General features: G+C 54.7%; 1 protein-coding gene across 5 annotated transcripts in view; it reads right to left on the bottom strand.

Moving 5' to 3' along the window:
- Positions 1-12,275: 12,275 nt before the first annotated feature.
- Positions 12,276-19,780, bottom strand: part of GLT1D1 (glycosyltransferase 1 domain containing 1) — a 76,634-nt gene continuing 69,129 nt past the window's right edge. For 4 of the 5 annotated variants that reach the window (XM_040620038.1, XM_040620039.1, XM_040620041.1 and 1 more), the window contains 2 exons: positions 18,326-18,424; positions 12,276-12,856 (listed from right to left, as the gene is read on the bottom strand). In XM_040620038.1, coding sequence (XP_040475972.1) covers positions 12,695-12,856; positions 18,326-18,424 — 261 coding nt within the window. In that variant the 3' untranslated portion in view covers positions 12,276-12,694. The remainder of the gene's footprint in view (positions 12,857-18,325; positions 18,425-19,780) is intronic. The other variant, XM_040620040.1, reaches the window with a different exon arrangement.

The raw sequence follows: 19,780 nt of genomic DNA, 5'->3' as shown, positions 1-19,780 counted from the left end.
CGGGCTGTTGCTCTGCTACTTTCAAAAGTCTAGGGGCCATGGGGTGTGGGGGGGGTGCTGGCAGGAGGCCCTGCCCTGCCACCATAGCCTGGACTCGAACCCACAAGATGCAGAGAGACCCCACCCAGGCCTCGAGCACAAACTGAACCCATTAGAGAAGCCAGACCCAGTTACTGTTGGTTTGGAACATTTCCTGGAAGGTGGTCCTTGTTCTTTGATTTTGTGAAGCTGATGAAGTGATTTTCTTGTAGGACATGAAAAGCAGGCTTATTTCCTATTGTGCTGTATCAGGATTGATAATTAACTTATTAATTAACCCTGTGCTCTAGTCGCGTGAACATAAATCTCCCCCTTGATGCCTCTAGCTGGTTGTCTAGGGGGCGTCTGTACCGCCCTGTCCAGACAGACTCCCGGGGTGCGCTCCCTAGCTCCGTCCCTCCGCCACAAGTAGGAAAAAAAGCAACAGCCACACAGAGCCAAAACAGCAGCCACGCAAACACGACAGGCTCTCATGGCTCACACAGCAGAAGCTGACGTGGTGAACCCACAGACTCACCAGGGACCCAGGCTCCTACCTCGAGGCCCCAAGATGAACTCTGGAGCTCCGACTATCACATGATCATTCCAAGTACCCAGAAGAAGCAGTGAGGCTCTGGGGCTGCTTCCTGCGAGAGATCTCTATGGAAGTTCCTCCCAGGGTTGCTATTTTATCTGATTGACCAGGACTTGGTTGCGTGTGGTCAAGGGAAGCGAGAACATGTGGACAGTCAGCTGGGTAAGGTGTGCCCCTCATACAGCCAAGGTCCTGTGGCTTGGAGGGAGGGGGCGGGCATCAGGTGGCAGCCGGCAGGTCAGGGCCCCTCCACGCTGGCCACTCTGGCTGTCCGAGCCAGAAGCAGAGGGGCACCCCTGACTGCTCCTTTTCCTGCGCCCTCCACATCCAGGTATCGGCGCACTCCCATCAGCCCCATTCCCAAAATACACCCTGAGTTGTCCCTTTCTCTCTGCTCCCCTCCTGCCTTCCTCTGCAAGCCTCCACTGTGGCTTGTCTCCTGCACCAATCTCCCTGTAATCCACCTTGGCCCAGGAGCAAAGGCTGACTACGCTTAAAACTCTCTGATTTTGAGTTGAAAACCCATTGCCATCAAGGGCCTTGACCCATGTCCTTGGAGACCCAAGCTCAGTGCCATCCCTCTATGCAATCCTTGTGAGCTCCACCCACAGTGGCCGCCTCTCCTGCTCCCCTGGCACGGGGGCCCCTTCCACCCCAGTGCGTTGGCATTTACCCTTCCTGCTCTGGGTAGATCCCTTCCCAGCTGCTTGCACACCTCCGTCCTTCCCGTCGTTCCCACCTCAGTGTGCGGGCCTCTCCGTGACCCAGTGCCCACAAACCTGCCCTGCTCACCCAGACCCCGGCCACGCTCAAGCCCTGTTTTATCTCCTTGCCACACTTCTCGCCACCTGGAAACACATTTTTATAAGTGGATTTGTGCGCTGGTGTACGGTTTGACTCTGCCCACCAGGATATCACGGGCAAAGAGTTGCCTTTCCCGGGTCATGGCCGAAGTCAGTGTCTCCGGCAGGTCTGACTCCTACTAAGTGCTCGACGGTTAACTCGTCGGGACCACCGATGAGTGGACACGCGCGTGAGTTCCGAGTGAGGGGTGAGGTCAGAGCGGGTAGCTGTTGGAAGCACCAGGTGGGCCTGGGATCATCAGGCAGTGTCCACTGTGAAAGAACAAACCACGGAAAGTCGTGCTCACAAATCCATTAAGAGCAAAGCAGTAAATTCTGCATCTTGAGAGCGAGCTCTGAGAACTCTTCCCCGACCACGAAGCAGGGCACCGAGACGGGGCGGTGTGGGCTTTCGCGTGTCTGGCTTCCATCTGACCCAAAAGAACAGAAGAAAGGGGACTCCCTCCCGGCATGATGAGATGACAGTGGACAACTTAATGGAAAATGCTCGGGTCGCGCTGAGGCATTAAATAGTTGGTTTCCACATGGAAGCCTCCACCGCTCAGACGAGCCCTTGACAAACCGTTCCTTTGTTTTTTCCGTGGAAATGTTATCGGCGGAGAAGGTTTTCCCCAGCTGCAGCACCGTCCCTGAGCGTCACTGCGGCAGTGAAGACCCTGCTACGGGCAGGACGACACAGTCCGAGGGCGGATGGCGCTTTTGCGTGCATTGTCACGAGGTGTTAATGATGTTTCTGAGTTGACGGGAGTCACAGCGGCTGATGCAGAGGGAGGCTGTCCTCTTCTCCAGGGCAGTTCATCACCACTGCCCTCCACCAGGAGAAGCAAAGCCTCCCTCCCTGGGGATTTCCAAATTCTCGAAACTGAGGTTATTAAACACCGGAAGGAAATTTAAGCTCCGAGAGCTCAGATTTGGTTCGTTTGGTGCTGCGGGGCTGGCTGTTAGATGCTTCCATCACCCTGGGCTCCCGTGAGCTGAAGCTGGCATCCCCAGTGTCTGCCGTTAGTCCCCTGAGCACACGTGTACCAAGTGTCAGGACTCCACATGGTCGGGTCTTCTACCCAGGGTCGTGGCTGAGAAGCTGACAGTCACAAAACGGCTCATTTCATCCGGGTTGAGAGGAAGTGCACCGGCCAGAGAGCACGCCGCGTCTGATGCGAGAGTGAGCCCCTGTGCAGCCCTCACAGATGGAAGTCGGGAGCTGGTCTGGCGTGAAATGAACAGTTCACCTTTCCATTCCAAGTCTGTGTTTGGAACGTGCCTACGTTTATGTCCATCTCCTGCTTTGCTACCATTTCCTTAACTACTTCCAAGAAGATCAAAATATAGCCTTAAACCAGAAGCCCGGGAAATACCACAACAAAACATGGTATTAGCTTTTGATGATGTCGAGACTTTTTTTGAAGAGCTAGCTCCAGTGAGACACCCAAAAACAAGAGGGAAGGATGCCCCTCATTTTATGTCATGCCCTCAGCGGGTTTGTTCCAGAAATAACGTGTAGGCAGAGCAGTTCGTTTTTGGATCTAGGGGGACTTGAGAAATAGTCACCGAGAGATGGAAGGTCGGGGCTTGGTGATGAATTTCCCTGCTTCATTTCCTTCGTTTAAAAAAAAAAGTTTGTAACCTACAACAAAATAATACATGCTTACTCTGGGAAACTAGAAAGCCGCAGAAAAAAGTGCCTAAGAAAATAAGTATCTCCCGTAATCGCATCATCCCAGCACGTGTGTGCGTCGTTACCGGTTGTGGTTTATGCCCATATTCGCGCAAGTTTTATTAGAACTGAGATCATAGTCTGTATACTGTGGTGACTCTGCCTCCCCGGGAAGTCGTGTCATTTACAGTCTGATCTCTAAGTCGCACCTTATCCCAGCTAATGACCACGTAACAACTTTATTAACCGGTTATTTCTGGATATTTGCATTGTTTGAAATCTTAGGTATGACAATGAATGCTGTGATGGCTTTACCCTCCACAGAAATCTTTTTAATCACCTCTGATTATGTTCTAAGGATAAATTCTAGAAGGTGAAATTGCTCGGTCAAGGACTCTGTATTATATAGACTATATGTATGTATGCATATATGTATATAATGTGTATGTATGTACATACATATGTATACTGTGTATATGTATAGAAAAATATATATTATATGTATATAATTATGTGTACATGTGATATATGTAATACATATAATTGTAGATGAAATTTTTCTTTTTACCATAATTTTAACTATAATAAAATTAATAATCTCTTTATATATGGTTATATCTAAAAATGATAGACAAAACTTAATTTTTAATCATTTTTATTTATAGATATTTTAACTATATTAGTAAAATTAATGTTAATTTCATTTTAAGTTATATATCATTTTGATTTTTATTATTTTATTTATGAACTTATAAGTACATATTCATTATTTTATAAATATTTATAATCCAACTATGATAAATTGTTATAATTTATAAATCATAACAAACTCATTACTATTTTATATTTGTGGTCATTGGTTACGGCAGCCCTCGGAACTGATAGGGTACCTTCCACGCACTCCCGCACACACACCGTCCATCTTCTCCGTGCGCGCTCCGCCCCCGGCCACTGACCTGTCAGGACCAGCAGCGGGCTTGCTGGCTCTGTGCCTCCAGCAGGGCTCTGCCCCGGGCGGTACCGGCAGCAGGAGATGGAGAAGGAGGTGCTGCTCCCTGCAGGGACGCACGGGAGCCGGGCTGCCTCCCTCCACTAAAGGCTGCAGCTCCGGCCAGAGGGTCCTCTCCGGGTTCTGGTCATCTCCCCCTCCCTGCTCCCTCAGGTAAAGGAGGTGCATCCCCAGATATGCACCCCTCCAGGGGGCTTTCCGGTGCTCTGCCCACACCTGTGTAAATAGCCCTTCTCAAAGCTGGAGTGACCATCCATTACCTTTGGGACCCTGACTGATGAAGTATGTTGTTGGGGATGGGTGGTGGGTGCGTGGGCAAGTCATCATATTATTATGTCTGCTTTTATGTGTGTTCAACATTCTCTACGACACAGGGTTTCAAAATATGACAGGAATTTTTTAAAAACAGAAGGATCACTGCAGCCATGGAAACAGACCCCCTAGATTCCCTACAGGAGCACTCCTGCTGCCACCTTCCAACCATCCTCATGCTTGCAAGATGGCTGTTGGAGTGCCAGCCACCGTGCTTGAGTTCTGAACATGAAGGAGAAAGATAAAGGGCAGAGGCCATCTGTCTCTTGTAATGTCACACCTGGAAAATTCTGCTTACAACTTGGACTCATGGTCTAAGTGTTTTTAACTGGGCGCATCACCTCCTTGAACAAAATCGGGGTTGGTAGTAAGCAAGAACGAGAGTGCTCTCTCGTTTGGCGTGTGTTTAGCATTCTCTGACAGCCACAGTGGGTCCACTTGCTGGAGGTGTCTTAGCTAGTGGGTCCCTGCCAAGCAGCTCTAACAGAGGTTGAGAAGGGCATGACAGGGTGCTCAGTCACTGGTTTGGACAGACCCCAGGATTACCCCAGGATTCAGTGAATGGTGATGTACCCAGCATCCACCTGCCAGTGCCCTGTTCCAATGACAATACAGTCTTCCGAATGGCCTCGAGCACCTCCGGTCATGGGCTAATTACAAGCCTCTTTTCATTGCAATTCAACCCAAAATAACAGAAGCAGAAGAGAGAATTTGTTTTAAAGATAAGGGTGTCCCTTGGCACCAAAGCGCTGGAACCAGAATCTGGGAATTGAACGCCTGTAGAACTCCCTCTGTCTCTGTCCCTGTGTCTGTCCCTGTCCCTCTTCCTGTCTCTCTGTCCCTGAATCTGTCCCTGAATCTTTGTCTCTGTCCTTGTCCCTATTTCTGTCTCTGTCCCTGTCTTTCTCCATTTCTTATTTTGCTCTTTTCTGTTTGTTGCATTTTTCCTCTTCTTCCCAGCTCAAAATTCTCAGAGAAGGATTCTGAGTGCCTGTCGTGGATCACATGTTCGTTCCTGGACCAGCTGACTGTGGCCGGAGGAGGACATGTACATTAGATGTGTTACTGGGTGATTGTGTGTACATATGTGTATGTGTAACGCATTAGGACTCAGACAGGTGGAATCCGCAGAGTCTGATAATGAAAACTGATCCCCGTCGTACCGCAGCACGGCCACACCGTGCGTGGTTTTACCTGATCTTGTTTTACAGTTTTTAAAACTTTCACTGCTGGCACGGGTCCTCACTCCTCCATAGGTGGGGCCAGTAGAACAGGACCCCGCGTTTCCTGCACCACTTTTTTCTGAATGAGACTTGGGAAAGATTCTGCGTTCACGGAGTAGGAGGCATTTTCCGTTCTCTCCAGCAGGGCTGTGGTGAGGCCGAATCAACAGGAAACACGCAGAATCATGCCTGGCGCACAGGGAGCTCTCCAGGGCGTCTGGGATCGTCCTGAGAACCTTGCGTATCAGGTTTAGACTCAGCCATTTCAGGGTCCCCGCGCCCCTCCTTCCCCCTGGTGCCTGCTGCTGTATCAGCCACGGTCCTCGCCTTGGTAAATCTGATGCTTTAACATGGGCCGTCGGTCCGTATGTGGACATGCCCTCTTCTGGACAAGCCAGTGATACGCCTGAGTCACCCTGCCTTGACCTCCGGCCTCCCTGGCCACGCCCCCAACCAGTCCGGAGGCACACCCCAGCCACCGCCTTTTTGGGCTTCCGCACTCTGTGCTATCCCCCTGGCCTGATGGCATGAGTGCCAGACACCCAGAGAGTCGCTGTGTCCCAGAGCCCGTGGAAATCACTCACACTGGCCAACCCTAATCCCGCCGCCCCTGGTTGGCCCGTTCCTTCCCGGGGGTCCACAGTAAAGTCTCCTGCCCACAGGAGGCCCCCTGCTCTTGGGGACCATGAGGAGAATGTCTTTTTAATGGATCCGTTGGTTTTACCCACCTCAAAGTTTCTGTTAACGCGCGTGTTTTAGAACTGGCGCCGTATAAGGTCAGTTCTTCTCTGCTCCAACGTCGCTGGGGACCAGGATGGGGCTCTGAGGCCCGCCACCCTGCAGGGGCTCCAGGAGGAGGGTCTGGAATTTAGTTCACGCCCCAGGCAGGGTGGAGGGGGTGCTGCAGGGCTGCACGTCCCCTTCCCACATCCAGCTTTAGGCTCTGCCCCAGGCCCTCTCCGAGGGGCTCACCCGTCCTCCAGTTCTTTCTGATCTGGTAACTAGAGTAGGCTTGGGTCCTTCAGGATTTTGCCTGGATGCTTGTCTAGACCTTGCATTTTGAACATGAAAGCCTTTCTGTTGCAAACACTCCTGCTTTGTGATTCACAAGCGTCAGTTTTCAAGACTTGTTTTCTCCCCCTGGAAATTCAAAAGCCGCCTCAGAAACTGAAAGCCAAGGACTTTACTCTTTCTCACCGAATTTGGTGGTGATGTGCCATCGCCATCCCCAAGTGCAGTAAGCTCAGAATGGCCTCATTTGCGTGAAGAACTACGCATGCGTGTGCGTGCTAAACGTACATACTTACCAGTTAGTATGTTGGCGTATTATTCTGCCACCAAAAAATAGCAGAAATTTTGCATAAAGGCACAATCTCAGCTTGTGAGGTTATTCAAAGAATAGTTGTTTCCAAACTATTAAAAAATATTCTAGAAATAATAAAGTCGTAACTGTATTTAAGTCCTATTTTTTTTTTTAAAGAATTTATTTATTTATTTGACAGAGAGAGACAGCCAGCGAGAGAGGGAACACAGCAGGGGGAGTGGGAGAGGAAGAAGCAGGCTCCTAGTGGAGGAGCCTGATGTGGGGCTCGAACCCAGAACGCTGGGATCATGCCCTGAGCCGAAGGCAGATGCTTAACCACTGCGCTACCCAGGCGCCCCTGTATTTAAGTCCTATTGATCAAAATTCTGTCTCCATTGTACTTAACAAAAAATAACAATTCTTAACTATGTAACTCATTCCAAACGTGCTGACGTTAAAAACTGATGGCTCCGAGGAGAGGAAAATCCCTTGTAGGTTCTGCGACTGAGGGCCTGCAAATCAAGTCCCAGGAAGAGGAAGAAAGGGTTTATTTCTTATGCATATGGGGGGAGCTCACAGAAATGAAATGAGCATCCCCAAAGTGGTGGTCACCTGCAGACTTTCATAAAACCCGTTCAAACAAAGGGCAGTAATACATTTGTGGAGAAGTGACAAGACGAAGGAAAAGGGTTTTGAGCTTCTAGGCCAGTAAAGTTCGGGAAGGAAACATACAGGGGAACTCGCAGTAGATACGGCTTATTTAGTAAAGTTCATTTGTGCGGGCCAACTTGGCACCAACTTTCCGGCTTCTCCACGGCTGTAAAACTCCCCCAGGAAGGGGGATTTATGGCCGACCTCATTTCTCAGAAGTGTCTGCTCTTAGTCAGATAAGGGAAGCTCCAAGAAGCCTTCTTTCTGCATCGGTTCATTCCCAGTGGTCTCCAGCTCAAAATAAGCCAGGCACCAAAGGGGCATGTTTTGGGGCTGCATATTCTGGCCCCCTTCAGCTCCCTCTGACCTGGGTTGAACGCTGCTGCTTAGCGTAGAGCGGATGCTGCTGGATGGGATATGGAGATGGTCCCGTGTAGCACCAGAGGGACAGGGAGGGGGCGCCTGGGTGGTGCGTCGTTAAGGGTCTGCCTTCGGCTCAGGGCATGATCCCGGCGTTCTGGGATCGAGCCCCACATCAGGCTCCTCCGCTGGGAGCCTGCTTCTTCCTCTCCCACTCCCCCTGCTTGTGCTCCCTCTCTCGCTGGCTGTCTCTGTCGAATAAATAAATAAAATCTTTAAAAAAAAGAGGGACAGGGAGAGACAGGCAGGGGGAGGGAGAGAGACAGAATGAGATCACGGGAACAAATCCTGCTTAGTCCAGAGGGGTTTTATCCGAAAGGATTCTTGAGGATTGTGACAACGGGGAGAACAATCTGACCATCAGAGCTGCAGGCAGCTGTGGGTTTTGGCACATGGGCTTCTGCTTTATGGGGAGAGGCCCAGAAGGCTGGAAAGAATGGGATGGGGGACATGGCAGGGGGATATCTGCTGGCTCAGAGGAGACCAGACAGGCCCGGGAAGGACGGGGAAGCTTGGACACAGTGTGGCGAGCAGGCATGGGGTCTGGGTTGATCAGTGGGGAAAGGCATATCAGGCCAGCCCCGATGAGACTGGGCAGGGATTCACAGCGTCTCTCTGGCTGACAGAGGGACAGGTGCACTGTCCGTGGATGCGCCCCAGTCGTGTGGGAAGAGGGTCCTCTGCAGGAAGTCCTTTCCAGAATGTGAAAGTCGGGGACATTTCTGAACCTCTGTTGTTCTCCAGGAGCTCAGGGCTTGGGGGAAGGTTGCTCTTGTCAGCACTGAGCACTGTGCCTGGGACATGGGGGCTCACCTAACGTTCACTATTAGTGACGGCCCTGCGTAAGACACAAATGCAGGTGCCTGTCCAACCTCAGTTGTTGACATGTCTGCCGAGCCTCTAAATGCGTCCAGAGATCCGGGAAGAGGGACCAGAAAAGGTCAGAGGGAAAGGAGCCTTCTTAGTGGATGGAAATCAGCAGATCTTTAGTCTTTGTAAGCAGTTTTTCTGGATGTTTCTAAAATGGAGGAACAGGCCCCAAAAACCAAGTCAGAAAGCTCCTCATGCCGAGTGTCTAGGCTCCTGGCTCTCCAGTTTCTTGCGGACGTCTGGTTGCTAACCTTTCTGGTTTGGGGAAATACTTAGCATATTTTTATATGAGATGGTAAAGAAGAAAATCCGTTTTCAATGGAGCATGCCCCTTCTGAACTCGGAGGCTTTGGGACGTGCCTGGGATTCCAGGGCCTCTGCTGAGAAGGGCTGTGCCACGCTCATCTTTCCTCCCTACAGAGAAAGCTTTTGTGATTTAGCTGAACTGTATACATTTTTGGAAAGACGTTTCTCTCAGCCTGGATCTTCAAGGCCTACTTACGAGTCTGAAAGAAGTCGATTGTAACAGAATCTCTAAAATAGATGTGGCCACAGATCAAGATGAAGTCGTTCCTTTGGACTGAAGGACACCCCCACCTTCTTTGCACTCATTTGTACCCGAAGTTCCTTTAGAGTCTGCGAGGTTCTCTACTTAGACACTGCTTGTCCCCCCCCCCCGCCCGCCGCCCGTGGCCGTGGTTTGTGTTCTGAGAAACGTGGGGCTTTGCTGCTCTGTCCGCGGTATCCCCGCTGACTCTGACCCCCGAGGGCTCTGTGTGAGCACTGGCGGGGGCCCTGGCTGCTACCCCAGGAACTCCTTGCAGGAGGGGAGGGGGCGTGGCTTCCTACGTGATATGGACAGAGAAGGAAACCGCCCAGCCGCTCGGGAAACGGGGAGGCTTTCCCCACGCCCTGCTTGGGGATTCGATTCTCCATGTGAAATGGGGCCCATCCGATGGCCAGGCGTGAAGAGGCAGGCTTTCCCTAAGCTCACGGGGGCGGGGGGGGGGGGTGCGCACACCTGCCTGTGCGCGGGACTCACGCTCAAGCAGGCCGCGCGGCAGTTTCCACTGGGAACTCGGACCACGCGGGGTTTTTGATTTAAACACTATTTGTGGAGCCCAAACACGAGGCAAGAAGGAACTTGACAGTATCCTCCGTTGAATGTAAATTCCTCCTTTGTTCCTGGCCACACTCGGCCTCACGGATGCCTCCCAGGAGTTCAGCTCCCAAGACCTTCCAGCAATGACCTGCTTAAGCATCTGGGGCGGCCGTGAGAACATCCGGAGTGGCCGGGACCGCGTGAATGTCATCAGTACGCTTCCGCGCTTTGTGGTGTCGTCCAGGGTGGGTCGGGCGTCCCCCAGCGCGAATGAACGTGAAGGAGAGTCAGGTGAAAACCCGCGCCTTCTCTGACCAGAGCCTGTAACCCGGATGCCGCAGGGTGAGAGATGCTCATGGATACGCCGCGCCGGCGGAGGGCTTGTGCAGAAATGACGTCTTGGGGAGGGAGGGTGAACCGTGTCTGGGTGGCCTTAAAAGTAAATTGAAACCTTGTGGGAAGCACGTCTCTCGGCATTAAAGGTACCAAGCAGTTAGCTGTAAGTGGGATGCCTGGGGCTGCAGAGCCTTCAGCCAGCCTGTCTCGGTGGCCACAGCACCTGCAGACTGTCTCTTGATGTGTAGCCTGCTTGTCTCTTTTGATCATAGACCCTGGTTTTTAACTGGGTGCATGGCTGCTCAGAGTAAAGCCTGCATTTCCACGTGTCCCTTGCAACGGTACAGGACACAGTGTGTGACTGGAGGTGGGATTTGTCCCGAAAGAAAGGAGATAGGGAAGTCTGTTCCTGCCTTCCTTCCACCTTCCTGCAGCTTGGAAATCAGGCGTGATGGCAGTGCTTGGGCAGCCACCCTGCTGCATGAGGCAGAGGTGGCCGTGTACTGAGGGTGGAGGAACAAGAGGATGGAGGGTCCGAGTCCCTGCCCCTGGGACCTCCACACGTGCTGTTAACCCCTGAACTTGGGAGAGAAGAAATGCGTTTCTCTCCTGCTTATGCCACTGTTACCTTCAATTTCTGGTCAGGTGCAAGCAGGTGTAATCCTAAGTGACATCTTCTTGCTCCCTTTGTAGAGTTGGTACCTCTTACTGTTTCGTGGCCAAAGTGTTTATATGCCACCACCTTTGGAAATCAACAGAAAAATAAAATTGCGTATCTTGTGGGAAATGAGGGTTCTGCTGAAAGTGATGGACAGGTGCTGGGGAGCAACCTGAGCCACAGGCAGGGTCCCTGGCGGCTTGGAACCAGGTAGCTGGTGAGGGCGAGACAGCCGCTGAGGACCGCGGGACAGACGCTGCAGACCACAGGAAGGAGCAGCTCTGGGGCACACTGGCCAGGTCCGGGGCATTGTCTTGCTTGTCATTTACTTGTTGGTGGGAACTGTTTCTTGGCCCTGCACCTAGAGTTTCAGTTCCGCCGGCATAAATCAATCGTGTCAAACATAAGGCGAATTTAACCAATCTTCTTTCCGGATTCACTTTTCAGTACAAAGTCACTGTCCAGCCTCTGCTCAGATGTTCGTTTCCTGTGAAATTCTGGTCCCTCTTCAGATGGACCCTTTAAGGCAGAAGCTGTCCTAGCTGTGGTGTTGGTGGCATGTTGGCTCCCTAGAAAGGTTCGGGCCTGGGGGCCTCCAGCCCCGAGATCTGATATGACTGGTCTGGAACGTGCCTAGGCACCAGGATTGTGGGTAGGGAGGCCTTCCGTGTGTCATCCCCACTTGCGCTCCCTGACTTTCCAAGAGGACATTGGGTCAGAAAGGGGAAGTGAGGGTGGGGCGTGGGGAGACGCAAGAAAAAAGGAACTATGGGTGGGAGGAAGAAGACACTGTGTTTTCATCAGAAAAATGCGTAAGAGGAACTCTCCCGACACTGTAGGAGCTACGGATCAGTGACAGGCAGGCGGGTTCAGCTCCCAGGCACTGGCTGCCAGGCGAGCCTGCACCGTCTGCAACAGGCTCCCCCGGGACAGTGGGGAAGGGGGAAGGGCGGAGCTCGAGGAGAAGCAGAAGCGCCCGAGACTCAGGCCCAGAAGCCCAGGGGCAGCGGCGCCTCTTGGCTGCATAACACAGCGCCCCGTTCTGTGCATCTCCCCACCGTATTCGGAGGTCATGGTATCTCTGTTCTCGCTGGAGGTTTACTCCTGGATCATTCAGACCTGGGCCTCGGCAAACCCCCGTTCAGGAGATGCTCGGGCATCAGTACCTGCATGTTTGGGGCTGGGACGGGACGGGGGACGGGGGGCAGGGGGCGGTTTCTCACAGATGCCACCCACAACACGCACACACACTGGCTGTCTCTGTGGGCTGATGGCGACACGCTTTATTCTGTGGACACGTGTGACTTTAGTTGCTGGTTTTGGACAGACAATGAGTTACAGGTCATCAGAAGGTCGGTGGGAAGTGTCTGTGGTGCGGTGGCTTGCCCCGAAGTCCCGGAGCGGCTAAGGCCCCTCTCTCCCCACCTCCCCCTTCCTGGCCCCCCTGTGCCCAGGAGCTGATCTGGTAGACACATCCGGAATGTTCTCTGGAAGCTCAGACGGGTTTCAGATGAGGTTTTCCCTTGTAACTGACGTCGTTTATTGATGATTCCGTTGAAACTGGCTTGATTTGGGCCGGGCTGGACCCGCTGGCCCAGAACTCCATCTGTGGGTACTGACCCCGGGCCGTGCATCGGCGTTGGCCACGGGCGGGCGCGGGACAGCACCCGGTGGGCGCCCTTACTCCCCGGTGCTTCCCTCGAGGGTGCGGACCAGGTTCTGATAGGTGTCTCTTTCCGCCTGCCACGAGTGATACCTTCTCACATATTCCCTCCCGTTGGCCACGAGTTCTTTCTCCAACGCAGGCTCGCGAACCAGCCTCTTTGCCAGCTGAACAAAGTCCTGCAGAGAAGGAGGTGGAGGAGAAACAGGTGTGAATAGCGGCAAAGGCGAGAGCAAAGGCATCCGAACGCCTGTGCATGTGGTAGCTCCTGGCCTCTCCCTCGTCCGCCTCCCCTGCTCCGGAGACATGGCCGGAGGGAGGATGAGAGTTCATGCAGACACGGGCTGAGCGAGAACTCACATGAACCCCCACACACGCCTGCACACGTGTCTCAGGATGACCGTCCGCAGAAACAGACTGGAGCCATCAACTATGCCTCCCCGTCTCTCTCCCCTGCGTTCTCCAAAGCCGCAGTTTTTCCTCTGCAGGGACTCTTAGTGCCACCATTTCTCCCCTCATTTATGAGCGTCAGCGGAGATGGGACCTCGGGTCCGACTGCGGAACCCGAGCCCCACACAATGCCACCCCTGCCCTGTTTGCTCCCACTGTGCTGGGTCTGACCTCTTTCCTGGGCATGGAGCATTAACACTGTGCCGCGAGGGAAAGTGCCAGGCTTCAGGGCCTGGTCTGCCTCCCCGGCTCGTGAACCCGTCCTCTGTGCTCTGCAGGAGAGGCCTCGACCCTGTACATGTCCATAAACCACCCCGTGTTCAACACCAGCAAGTGCTGCAGGACTCAGTCCACGGCACCCCGAGACCCGCGTGTGGCCGGATCGACCCAGGACCACCGCTGCGCGAGGCCTGACTCGGCTTACATGTCTCTCCAGTTAAATACACAAAACAAAAAATCGTGCAGAAGAGCTTGGTTCTGTTTTCAGAGTCACGCGGTGAGCAGTTCACCACTCTGGGTCTCCTTCCCCGAGTCATCTCCAGTGGCTGCTGGAGACCTTTCCGCCAAATCCCTGGGACCTGCCTTCTCTCCTGGAGGCACCGCCACAGTCCGGGGGACGAGACGCGGGGCCGTCTGACAGAAGTGACGTCCAGACCCCTGTTGCGATCCTTGTTATCACACTGTCACCCTCACGCCATGGGGCAGGGGGACTCTCATGAGAAGCAAACAGCCTTGCAGACCGCACCCCAGACGTGGTTCGGAGAAGCGTTCCATCCCAGCCACCGTCCAGGAGTCCCACGTCCTTCTTCCCAGAGACTAGAGAAGAGCTGAGCCTCAGGCTGGGGATGTGAAGTTCAACAGCCCCAAAGTTCAGGCTGTTCTGTAGGGCAGCTCCTGGCTCATCCCCAGCCAGTCACCCCGCAGACCAGGCTCCGGAACCCGGGGAGGACCAGGAAAGATGGGCCGTGCCCTGCAGGTCTGGAGGTCCTGACCCGTTCTGGGCCACGTGGACAGGGCAGGCCACGGCTCTGACCCACGTGGTGGGACCGTTCATGCTCTTACGCTTCCGACCGAGTGAAGGAGAAGCCTCGGTGCGGCGTGAGCCCGCTGCTCCTCTCTGCTGAGCACAGCTGGTGCCGGCCCGGAGCGGCAGCGGGGCGGGAGCGGCCCGGATCAGCTGCCGCCTCCGTCACGTGCTTGCTGTGCAGAATCCCGGACTGGGGCGTCTAATGATGGGGTGTATGCCCTCTCTCGTTACCGTATGCCCGCGGTGGCTCTACGCAGCACCCCATTCGCAACACACCACAATTTCCAAATCAAAACGTACGCATAGTCACGCGAAGCAGGATAAACAAAACCACAAATAACTTCGCATCAGCTCAGATACGACTTTGCTGCCAAGTGAGTTTTGGCACTAAACTCCCAAAAAATCAAATTGCTTTTCAAGCGCTTTGTGGGTTTTGGAAATGCAGACAGGGCCTGGGACTCTGTGCTGTCCCCATGGCTCCTTCCTTAGAGAAACAGGAGCAGAGAGAGGCTCAGGGACCATGCCCGGGTCACACAGTGAGCAGTAAGCAGCCAGGACGGGATTGTACTCTGACCGCTCGGCCCTGGGCCTGTGACCCCTCCTCCGGTCTCGGCAAGCAAAGACCAGAATGCCGTGAGAAGGGAGCTAGCCCAGAGAAGGTTCCAGGGGCACAAGAGTGACCACAGCAGGGTCGGGCCTCAGAAGGTCAGAAAGAGCAAAGCCCTCAAGAAATGTGGCAGTGAATCTGCCATGAAGTCATCCTGGCCATGCCTTGGGGACATGGGATGGACGTGAGGCTCACTGGCACAGGTCACCCAGGGGAGCGGGCTTTGGGAGGCAGACCTGGGGGTCCGGGTGGAGGCCGCCTCCAGCTCCTACAAAGCTCCTGCCCCTCGCCGTGCTGCTGAGGCTGCGCGTGGCCGCCTCGGCCCACAGACCCTCAGTGGAGGGGGACGGTCACAACTGGGCTGGTGGCCACCGTCCTGGTCCGCACCAATGTCCACACACTGCCCCATCAGTAGCGGGCACAGCTCTCCTTCCCTCAGACCTCAGCCACCAGCCGTGCTCAAGGCCACGGCTCTCCTGGACCCCCAGCTCCGGGAATGGCCCCGACAAGCAGGAGCCCCTAAATGGCAAGTTGCCCAGCCATCGGGGTCCGTGTGCCCCCCTGCTGCAGCAAGCGCTCTGCTCCGAGGAGAACCCTCTTCGTCTGGCGTGCGGTGCCCCGGAGGGAAAAGCGCACGGTCTCTCCATCCGTGAGAACAAGAGCGAGGATGGATTCACCACCTGTGGCCCCGGCTGAGCACAGTGGACACAAAACAGCTCACAAGACGCCCTGAAACCGCGGCCATAGAGGCCCGTCCAAACGGGAAAGGGGATGGGTCCCACCTGCATTGTCCTGCAGAAATAGGTTGTCTCTAAATGGTCAGTTATGATACTTTTTCATGTAATTTTTATGTTTTCGATTTTTCTAGAAAAAACGTGTGGATGATGTAAACAATCACAGCATAGCGCCAGGAGACAGAGACCGTGGGGGCCGCGTCAGCACCGTGCCCGCCGCGCTCCGCAGCCTGTGCCCCTTACGGTTTTCCGCAGACCCGGTGCAGCACGCGCCGCGTGTGTCCCCCCTGCTTCCCCGCGCAGCTCACCATCGTGCCCCAGCTTCCCAGCTTCCGTGCGCGGGCTCTGTCGCCGCCAGGGCCGGTCCCTGTGGGGCACTTCGCCCTCCCAGGCCGGCCTCGTCCTCACGGGGCAGAACCTGAGAGCGTGCCGGGGGTCGATCCTACAATGTCCGGCCGGGGCCCGCGCCCGTGGCGCTGAGGGCAGATGAGGCTGTGCGGCCCTATCCTGGACCCACCCCGCCGGTCCGTAACCCCACGCGGCGCACAGGCTGTCACGGGGTGTGAAGACGGGGTCGCGGGGGGCCGCAGGCGCGAGGAAGGGGACAGGGAGCGAGGGCCCAGCAGGGACCGCCACAGAGTATGGCCTGCGCTCTCGGGGGAAAGGTCAGGTTTCTGTTCCTGTCGTCGGTTTAGTTTTATACAAAGGGTCACAAAATCAAGGGATTCCCTCTGACAACCACTGACGTCCTTCAGGCAAAGCCTGTGTGAGGTTTGTCTGCAGTTTCGAAGTGTAGGTGAGGGGGTCTGGTGCATGTGGGCCATCGGCGAGCTCCCCTCTTCCTATCCGGTGTCTCTGTCGCTCGATCAGGGACAGAGAGCGGACGCCGAGCTCCTCCCATGCAGCTGGGACAGGAGTTGCAGTCAGGTTTCCGCCCATGCGTCGCCCTGAGCAGCTCTGTCCGGCCCGCAAGTCCCCCCTTAGCGCTGACCCGCATCTGAATGCAGATCTGAATAAGGCTTTCACACTCCGGCAGCCCCCCCGGCGGTTCAAGCCACCCGAGCCCCTCAGTGCGATGACTCGAACCACGCTGCTGGCGTATTTAAAATGCGTTTTGTTTCTGAGGCAAGCTCCCACCCTGCGCTTGGTTGAGTCTGGTCTCGACCGCGAGGAAGACAAGACAAAGCCACGTGTGACTGCCGCGTCTAGCGCACTTCTCAAAGTGCGTTAAAAAAGGCAGCCCCCCCCCCCGTGGTATCTAAAGTGTTCTTTTTCTTAAAAAACATCCTTTGTGACACCAACGTTGTTTTAGAATCAAAATAAGTCCTTGACTTGACTTTGAGCGCCGCGCCATGTCTGGGAGCAGGGGTGACGCGACCTGCGGGGGAGGGGTTGGGGACACTGGTTGGCAGGTGTCAGAAGGAACCCTTGCCGGAAGCTCTGTGAAGCGAGACAGCCGACGTGCTCTGTCCTCGCGTTCAGGCTCCCTGACAGAGAGCGCTCTGGAATCGAGCTCTGACGTGGGCAGACATTGTTCGGGGAGATGAAAATAAACTGTCTTTGCCAGCGTGCAGGCAACACTGACCTAAGAGTGTGGCTGGCGTGGATTCCCAGGGTTCCAGAATGTGGTAAAAAGCAACAAGCCCTTTGTTGGGAGGCGCGACAAGTAACTCCTGTCAGCTGTCCCTGTCCTGATACTGCTTGGCTCGTAGGCAAGGCCGCCGAAAGGGACGGCGTTAGCGGCCGGGGTGCCTTTGGCCAGACGGTCCCACGGGAGCCCTGGGCCCCCTTTTGCGGCTGCGCTCTGCCTCCCTGGCGAGCCGGCGCCCCGGGCCGCAGGGACAAGAGGGGAGCGTGTTTGTAGCAAGGGAAAGGGAAAGTTGTCTCAGATTAAGCATCCGCCACAGGAAATCTAAAAAACTGAATTTTCAATTATTTGACTTGACTGTAATTTAAGTATAAATCCCTATACTCCTGAATATAATATGTGCTCTAATAAAGATGCTGGTGGGCAGCACCTAATTTTTAAAGACTCAAAGGACAAAACTGAGACCTAAGATTATTTCCTGCTGCTGATGGTAGCGCTGGCTGTGGCCATGCCTCTTCCGTGGTCATAACAGGTCCAGAGCCCCGGCCACGTGCCGTGAACACACGCAGCCCTGCGTGTCCCTCTGTCCGCCCCCGTCACTCCCCCCCGCCCCAGGAGGAAGCAGGAAGAACGAGCTTTGTTTGTCCGGGAGAAAACAGCTTGGAGACTCAGGCCAGGCCACACGCCCTGCACGGTCCCCGGGGTCAGCTGCAGGCAGCATCCACGGGCGCGCTCCAGACCCCGTCACACACTTCCTGGAGGTCCCCGCGCACGCGTGCTCCAGCCGTGCCACCCTCCGCTGCATCATCCCATACATTATTTTCAAATATACGCGGATATATGCCCAAGCCCCCAGCTTATTCTGTACGTTGTTTTGAGGCATTAGTGATTAGATACGCAGCAATCTTCTGAAAACCAGTAGGTGTTCTAGAAATCTAAGCTCGTATCTGAGGAGCACTCGCCTGGAGATCAGAAACCCAAGCATCTCAGAGGTGACCTGACGTGCTCAGGGCTGCAGCGCTTGTCAGAGGCAGAATCAGGAACAGGAGCAGGTCTTGCGTTTGGGTCCCTGCGCTAGGTTCTCCTGAGTCACGTGGCTGCCCCCGTGGTCACAGCAGACACTCGCTGCACGCAGGGCTCCCTCCACGGAGAGGGAGCACTGGGCACCGGCGAAAAGATGGGAACCACAGACTGTCCGAGGGAAATACCGATGAAAACTGTTCCAGACAAAGCCTTCCTTACCTGCGGGTCTGAAAACAGCAGCCCTGTGACCTCATGCTTCACCACTGCCGCGTTCCCGGGGATGTTCCTGGCCAGCACCGGGACTTCCAGATCCATCGCCTGAGGACAGGAGAGAGAAGACAGGTGGGCAGTGGTGATTAAGAGTGTCTCTGATGGGAGGAGCCCGCGTGGGGCAGAGGAACGTCTATGTCCGCCGGACCTCCGGCACCTCACGAGAAATACAGTGCGCCAAAGCGATATCCCGATCGAAACATTCCACGTTCCAAGTACGTACTGCATTGAAATTACTTACTATTGCAGATTCTGGAATGCTCTATCCCGCAAGACTTTGTCTGATATGATCACCGCAATGTCACGAAGAAACCCCCTCTCTCCAAATGTTCGCTTGACACTTGTGCAGTGACAGTTTGGAGAACACATCCCTAATTATCCTCATTAGTCCCCCAGTAAGTCATTTTCTCCCAGCACAAGCTGTGGGAACAGTGCAGGAGGACCGGGCATGTCTCTCTGGCATGCAGACAAGAGTGACAAAGAGCGTGATGTATCATCCCGATTATTCACTAAGCAGGCTTTCCGTTCCCCGAGGTCTGGGACCAGCACGTGGCATCCACAGCCCAGCACAAACTGGCACCGAGACCTCGAAAGATGCCCGAGAGCACAGCAGGCAGTCGGCCTCCCCTCCCCGTCAAGGCAGCGTCTCTCTGGTTCTCCTCCTATGGTTTTGGGAAGCCCGACCTGGAAGGCTCTATTTCGGCCTCCTATGTTGAGCCTGCTGGGGTTCCTTGGACCTGGGACCACTCACCCTTCGTAGGGCAGGTGCCTTCAGCACATGAGAGGGACATTCCTTTGCAACTCGGTGTCCAGGGCAGGACGGGCTGGCGTCCACAGCAAGCCGCTCATCTGGCTTTTCCTCTCCAGCAGGGGTAGGAGGCGCTCTGATTCTGCCTGTGGTTCTCCTTTCAAGTAATAAACACTGGGTCATGAAGGGGTGACCCTGGAATTTCGGAAGTGTCAGGTTACACACCCGCAGCCGCAGCTCTGGGACACAGAGGCCTTCCTCTGGCAGGTGCACCGGCCACACCCAAGCGCCCAGAGCAGGTGTGTTGCACAGCAGACGCTCAGTGAATACCGCGAGCCAGCGCCCCGGAATCATCCGTGCTGAATGAATTCTGCGTCCGTGTTGTCCGCCGTGGCCATCATAACCGCCAGCTGTTGTCTCGGCGGGCGCGCCTGGTTTTCTGGTTCTTCATCCCCTATATCCTCCCAGTCTACTTTGAGTTTAAGCTCCAGGCCCTAGAGAATGCGGAGCTGACAACATCCTTCCTGCCAGCACGCCTCTGAGGCTCTTCTGTTCCCACTGTCGGGGAAACTGGGAGAGCTGGCTTGACGCATGGATCAGAGCCCCCGCCGTCCTGCTCGCCAGACGCCCAGCTGCTTCTCCAGCGCAGCCATGAT

The sequence above is a fragment of the Ursus maritimus genome, unplaced genomic scaffold (assembly GCF_017311325.1).
Source record: "Ursus maritimus isolate PB19 unplaced genomic scaffold, ASM1731132v1 scaffold_33, whole genome shotgun sequence".
Classification (NCBI taxonomy): Eukaryota; Metazoa; Chordata; class Mammalia; order Carnivora; family Ursidae; genus Ursus; species Ursus maritimus.
This window is presented reverse-complemented; position numbering and strand designations above follow the sequence as displayed.